The 7,055-nt window shown below is 37.7% G+C and overlaps 1 protein-coding gene across 5 annotated transcripts in view; it reads right to left on the reverse strand.

Moving 5' to 3' along the window:
- The window catches only part of tcf7 (transcription factor 7), a 25,710-nt gene that overhangs the window by 10,221 nt on the left and 8,434 nt on the right, over positions 1 to 7,055 (reverse strand). For all 5 annotated transcript variants that reach the window (XM_035667120.1, XM_035667123.1, XM_035667122.1 and 2 more), the window contains exons 3-4: positions 1,171 to 1,330; positions 265 to 372 (exon numbers count right to left, since the gene is read on the reverse strand). In XM_035667120.1, the coding sequence (XP_035523013.1) occupies positions 265 to 372; positions 1,171 to 1,330 (268 nt within the window). The remainder of the gene's footprint in view (positions 1 to 264; positions 373 to 1,170; positions 1,331 to 7,055) is intronic.

The following is a 7,055-nucleotide window of genomic DNA, read 5'->3' on the forward strand; positions in this document are numbered from 1 at the left end:
ATTTTCACATTGATATAATAATTACAAAAGCACACTCTGGAGATGGGTCCCACTAACAGCTCAGGTATAAAAAACATGACTTTTCCACAATTCTTTTTACAAAGTGAGATCCTCGACTAAGAACTTGTACATCCCCCATGTCATGTTTTTTTAGATCAGCTTTTAAAATCAGCCCAGAAAAAAAAAAAAAATCAAGATGTCTTTTCTTTCCAGTCAGTATGGAGGAAGAGGAGAATAGAGGAGTAAGAATAAAAAATTCCTTACATAGTTGTCCCTGGCAGACCAGGTCGGGTAGAGCTGCATGTGGAGTTGTCTCTCCTTCCTGGCCAACTCATAGTACTTGGCCTGTTCCTCCCGGGTCAGTGCATGCCACTAGAAACACACACACACACACAGAAGACCCCCCCAAAAAACTGTTAACATTTTGATCTAATTATCGCACATCACTGTACAATCATTGGTGGGCGTGACTCCCATTTTAGTCACACTGAAGGAGACATTAGAGAGAATACAAAGGAATATAAAAGGTTAAAACCCACAATTTTACCTAAATCTAACATTATGAACACTGCATAAAGTAAAATGATCAAAAGCCTTTACATTGAACGCTTTGATCACAATTACAATAACTTTATTTGTCTACCACTTTTCTTAACAGAGTAACATAGTGCTTTAACAAAGGACATGTGAGACAGTTAGTACAATTATACAGTAAAAGGTAAAACCAGATAAATGAGATAGTAAAATAAATAAATAAAATGACATGAATATGAATAAAATCAGTCAGATAAAAGCCAGTTTAAAAAAGGTGTGGCGTTAACATTTAAATGAAAATACAGAGGTAATGTTGCAGATTGTAAACAATAATTCCTTCCACAGTTTAGATGCCATGCAGCCTTTTCTACCCACCAAAGTGTAAAATACAGTATGATCTGCACTGTATGAATGATATATCATTCTTCACTGTCTTATCATTCTTCAGGTTCCCAGTACTACCAGTGGTGTTGTTATGATCTCAGTAGCACCAGTATGTGAGGTGAGCAGAGTTCACGTTACCACAGCCCTCTTATGTTCCTCATGTGTGAAATTACAGACTGATCTGGAAACAGGCTTAGTCTGTGTTTAGTTGTGTGTCTGTTTGCTTGATGAATGTGTGTGCGCATCCCTCACCCTTCGTCCCAAAATCTGGTTGATGGCTGCGCTCTCCTTTAATGTGCACTCGGCGATGACCTTCGCCCTCATCTCCTTCATGTAAAGCATGAAGGCGTTCAGGGGTTTCTTGATGACCGGCTTCTTGGGCTCCTTCTCCCGCTTGACCTCCTGAGGTTTCCTGAGGGGGGGAAGGAAGAGGAGGAGAGTGGCAGGAAGAGGAAGACAAGGAGAGGATAGGGGGGTAAAGATGGGTGAAGAAATTTGAGCGAAGATGGTGAGAGAATCAGAACCTGTTTTTTCTGTTTTTGATTTGTCAATTTGTGTAAACAAGGAATTGATGTGCTGTTCATATACAGTAGGTTACATTAAACATGAGACAAAACAGAGAATACAAATACAACAATACAAATTTAAAGCAAATATTTGACATGTTAGAAAATACACTTTCTTACAGAGATTAGCTGAAAGATTGATACCACTGTTATATATATATATATATATATATACACACATTAAATACAAATACACCAAACTTGCAGTACTTACCATACTACTGTCCTATGCACAGTAACAAGGTGACTTCATGGAAACAACAGCAGTTACGGGTGTGACAGAGGTCAGACACAGACTTCATGAAAATATTTACTCCATATATCATAATAGTCTGACACCACAAATTTGCAGCCTAGTGCACAAGATCATGGTGTTAGTGAAACCTGAAGATGATGAGCTGCTGCTGTATTCATTAGAGAAAACATATGAGTGAAATCCACCCCATAAGCTCTTTTTATGCTGTTGACCCAGGTCAGAATGCTGTTGCTGAGCCAGGATCATCCTGATAAATGTCCACAGGCATTCCTTATCTGCTTTTTACCAAGTATGATCATCTTTGCACTCCAGTGGAATTACTGCATCTTGTGGAACAATAATGGTTGTGTAGTTTGCAAATACAATACTGTGTGGTGGTGATAAAACTAGGCTGCACCAGATGGCTGCCATGGCATTTGGACCGGCAATTTTCGAGGCTTTCCTTTACACAAAAACAATACCAGGTCAGCTGGGGTTTTTCTCCTACTTTTGTTTCCACTAGTGAGTCTAATTTTCTCTGGTATGACATCTTTCCACTGAAGATGTTGAATCAGACAACTTGCTAACATGGTGTAAAAAGTCTATACAGAGCTTATGTGCAGGCAGTCTGTGGGGGTTTTACAGCAGTGATAATTCATGGTAGTGTATCAAAATCATATTGGCTCTATTGGAGGCTGGTTCGAAATTTTTCAAGGCATTTTCCACTCAGTCACTCATTGTTTACAACGCTACGGGCAGGAACCATGACATTATGTATGACCCAGTGTGCTAAATGGTGTGGTAGGCTGTGCTAGCCGACAGCATCACACCTCCAAATAGTCTCTGTCCTTCATCTGGTATATTGTACTGTATTTTGTTTGATAAAGCTATAACATGTACCATCTCTGGATTAAAATGTATATAAACTCTATAGCTATGTTCTATATGTAATAGCGTCATATCCCCTCAGCACTGTGGTTGTCTGCCAGAAGCTGTCATACACTGACTGTTTATCCACTTTGAAGCCACATTTTTACCATCCACTGTTTAGATCTTGGTGCTTTTTAACTCTAACTCTTTGAACCGGATGAAGGATTTTAGTAATCAGACGTCTGGATCTTAAGTTATCAGAGAAACAAGCTGAGCTAATGTTAGCAGCAGCTTGGCTCGCGCCCCGTCCGGACGTCCTTTTGTCTGCCAACCAGGCGATGGGTGGAAGAAGCAGTGATTTTGGTTTTTAAGGTGGAACTGCTTTATTCAGTGTGTTTAGTGGTTTTAATCAGCAGGTCTGTTTGTTTTGGAGAGGAGGAGACCTCTGTGGATAATTGGGCTCCCGGTAGAAACCTCCTGAACCATTAACACTGAAGAAATCCTAACCAGGAGAAGCTGACTGCAATGAAAGCAATGGTGGTGAAGACAACAAATCCCATGATCCCACCGCCTAGTGGCAGAAATTATATATTGTATGTTTAATGCAAGCTTATGTGGCTACAAGAGACAAGTACAAGATAATAGCATATGCTAAAACTGGTAATAAAATGTGTAATAACTGCACAGGTAGAGTCATAAAATCAGCAAACTGGCGCCGTAACAGTGTTAGCTAATTTAATTCAGTAAACGATTACTTATTACTGATTGAAAAAGAAATTGCATCACATTATTAATTACTCAAAAGCAAAAGTAACTAGTTACCTTGCCCATCATTAGCAGGGGAATGGGGAGCTCAGAACAGTGAACATTTCTTATAGTACAAATGGAAACTACTGTGAAACCTTCCATTTGCTTAGACAACACATAAAAAAGCCACAAATGACTGCAGCACACTCTCACTTCTGTCAGTGGCTTGCTGCTTCCCTAGAACACAGCCACAGACTGAAGATGGTTTGCTCTGACCGTAACACCACTACTTTATGATATGCTCTCTGATTGTGTTCAAGTGTCCAGAAGCAGGTATTGAATTCAGAACATGAACAGTCAGGAACGTTTGGAGGTTCTGTTTGGTACTATAGATCTGGAATAATGGAGGAGTTATTTTATCTTGACAAAACAATGTTAGGCACTTCAGTTGGGCATCAAACTCTCCCAGTTCAATCATCTAATATTGAATGTTTAGAGCAGGGGTGCTCCCAACTTTTCCCTTGGAGGGCCAATACTGAAGTTTAATGGAGGAATATTGTTAAGATGCAAAATAGTACAAGGATCCCAAGTTCCCTTAACAGACTTCCTATGTAAAGTGTTACTCTGTACACAATGCTCAGATTACGAAAATAATCATATTTTGAGAATTTTCACCTCACAGAAATGCCGCAGCCCCACTTTGGGCAGCCCTGATATAAGGCTGGTCTGAGTCCTTATACACTACATACAGCTAATTTTTTACAGAGAGGTCCAGTTTAAGACAATGGTCTAAATACAATGAAATGGATATTATGGGGACGAACATTATCACACATGAATACAATTCAGCTTGTTGAATCTACAAGAGCTGCAGAGTATGCATTCCAGTCATTCCCAATGTATGTAACTCCAATACTGTTTATGGACCCCAGTATGTAGAAATATTCAAGTACACACATTTATACCACATGGAAAAAAACGTCAAGTTTTTTGCCTAAAACTACATGGGAATAGCATAAAGTGGACACGTCTGTAAAGGGGACACTCATGGATACCCATACAACCCATTTTAATTCAAATATCTTAAAGTCAAAGGCATCCCTTTGAAAATAGAGAGATTTCATTTTATCACTGACTCCCAGGCTTGTTCACCCCCACCCTGAGTGTGTGTGTTCTGCTGTCTTTGCAGTGTCATCCTGCTGCTGGCGCTCCACCTCTGCCTCTTTACTATGATCGGCATGCTGCTGTTTGCTAAAACTGAGGTAAGTTCAGCTCTTTACTGTACTGCTGACATTTTACCATGTGTTGATGTGTGTGTGTGTGTGATATAGATGTACTAATTAATTGGTTGATCTATTAATCTGGTACTGATTATCTGGCATTAAGATAATCGGCACCGATGTCTGTGCTCAAGACGTCGATAAACAAACATTTTCTTCAGACACATCTGCAGGCAGCCTCGTCAGTGTGGCTGCTGTGGAACGATGTTAGCATTCCCATTTGTAAGTTTTGGGAAGGTGGTGAAAAAGTGAGTTTCCAGTCCTGTAATATGCATTCTACATGCATCCGGCTGTAAACCCAAAAGTCCTTGTCCTTTCTTAACAAATTAACAAAACTGTAAAAAAAAACAATACAAAACTAAACAGAAATATTCCAGCAGCTGGGGCGGATACTGTAAAATAACAGAACAAATACTTTTACTGTTAATTGTCAAACATTTTTAGAAATGTATTAACATTATTAAACTTGAATTTAACAATTTAATCTATTAAATAAACAATACAGTTTTGCAAAAAAGATAGATTTGCAAATGTATTTTAACTGGCTTTTTATGTGGAAAAAGGACATTTTACATAAGCTGTAATTTTGTCATTTTGTGATTTTTTTTGTTATTTACATTAGACATGTATTTTTGTAATTTTATTAATATTTCATGTATTTAAAAAATATAGAAAAAAATATGTTAAATAAATTTTTTTTTACAGTGTAACATTGTCGTTGTTTTTTGGGAAGGATAAACAACTGGATGACAATATCCGAATCATTCTCTTGCACCCCTCCCACCCTTACTTACATGACAATGCAGTAAGTAAGAAAATAATAATAAATAATACAAATAATAATAATATATAAATAAAAAGTTTAAAACTGTAATCATAAAAAACAATAAAAATAAGTTACAGTAACACAATATGTATGTATAAGTAGTAATACCCTTTATTTTGAAAAAAATCAAAATACCACTTAAAAAAAGATATAAATAGTCAATCTTTAGGGCAATTAATAAAGTAAGAGGCTAAAGAGGCATATTTTAAAACTAAAACCCCTGCCCAAATTTGTGAGAACCAAGGTGGTGATACACAGGCAAAAAAAAGTGGAAGCGTAACAGGAACTATGATGCTAGAAGAAAAGAAAGAAGAAGAAATGTAATATAAAAACAAAATAGGATAACAGAAAAACTGAATAGATAAGAAATGCACAGATGTATCTATATCAGTAGACCAACTCAAACTGTCTCATCCCAGACCAACATTTGTACTTTGTCATAATAGGCCAAAAAAGAGACCATAGTTTATGACATCTTTTTAAATTGTATTTCCAGTACAACCCACCCCCCCGCTCTCTAAATATCGGCATCGACCAAGCCCATATCAGTCGACCACCAGTGAGTGGCAGAGAAAAGGTTGGATAGGTAGGATGTGAAATATGTGTAAACAAGAACAAAGCTTTACCGACTATACGGTGGAGGCCCAGAAAAAGAAGTGAGAATATGAAGCCACTTGAACAAACTTAAGGCCCAAACAATTTCCCTCTGCCAGTTGGTTACTGAACCAGGAAGTGGAACACTCTATAACCGCCACAAGGGAAGGGGTTCCAGAAGTAAGAAAACATTTGTAATGATGCAAATTATAAGAAACCCTTCCCTGGGTATAGAGTGGAAAAAAAAATTTGCCACACCCCTCGCACCATAACACAGTCACATCTGAATACACAGAGAAGATGCAGTAGTCAAGTCAAGTCAAATTTGTTTTATATAGCACAAAATCACCATTTGCATCAGTTGGCTTTACAATATGTACAACATTCAACACCCTCTGTCCTTAGATCCCAATTGGGGTAAGGAAAAACCTGTTTTTCAACATTCAACATATGAAACAACATTCATAAGTAGAAGAAACATTTCAGATTTTGCCTGTCTGGACATTTTCTTCCTGGTGACCAGGAAACCTGCTGACTGAACATCATAGTTAGAGTGTGAACAGTAGATTTTCTGTGGGACTTTTGCCTGATGCAAATTCAGACTATAAACAATATAGGCTTAAAAATTTTAAAATTGTAGTTCCAAAAGTCAGCATCCAGGACCACCACTGCATAGACTGTCCTGTTGTCCTAAATACTCACTAGTGCAGTGGTTTCCCACCTTGGGGTCGCCAAAGCTTCACAGGCTTTCTTGGTTGTAAAATGTCTCTGCTTAACAGCCTCGTCCTGCATTAGAAAATAATGCAGTTAAAGCAACGCAAGAGCTAAAAAAACAATGGCCAATCATCAGTGAGAAGAAAACACTGAATTTGTCATAAAAGAAACTAGTTAAGTATGTATGATTGTTACAAAAAAATACAGAAAAATAATTGTATAAAATTACTAAAAATACCAGAAAAACTCAATATTCACAGGAAATAATCTGCTCAAAATTCATCGAAATCTCTGGTTTTACACAA

This window comes from Morone saxatilis, unplaced genomic scaffold (genome assembly GCF_004916995.1).
Source record: "Morone saxatilis isolate NCDOM2014 unplaced genomic scaffold, NCSU_SB_2.0 Contig20, whole genome shotgun sequence".
Lineage (NCBI taxonomy): Eukaryota > Metazoa > Chordata > Actinopteri > Moronidae > Morone > Morone saxatilis.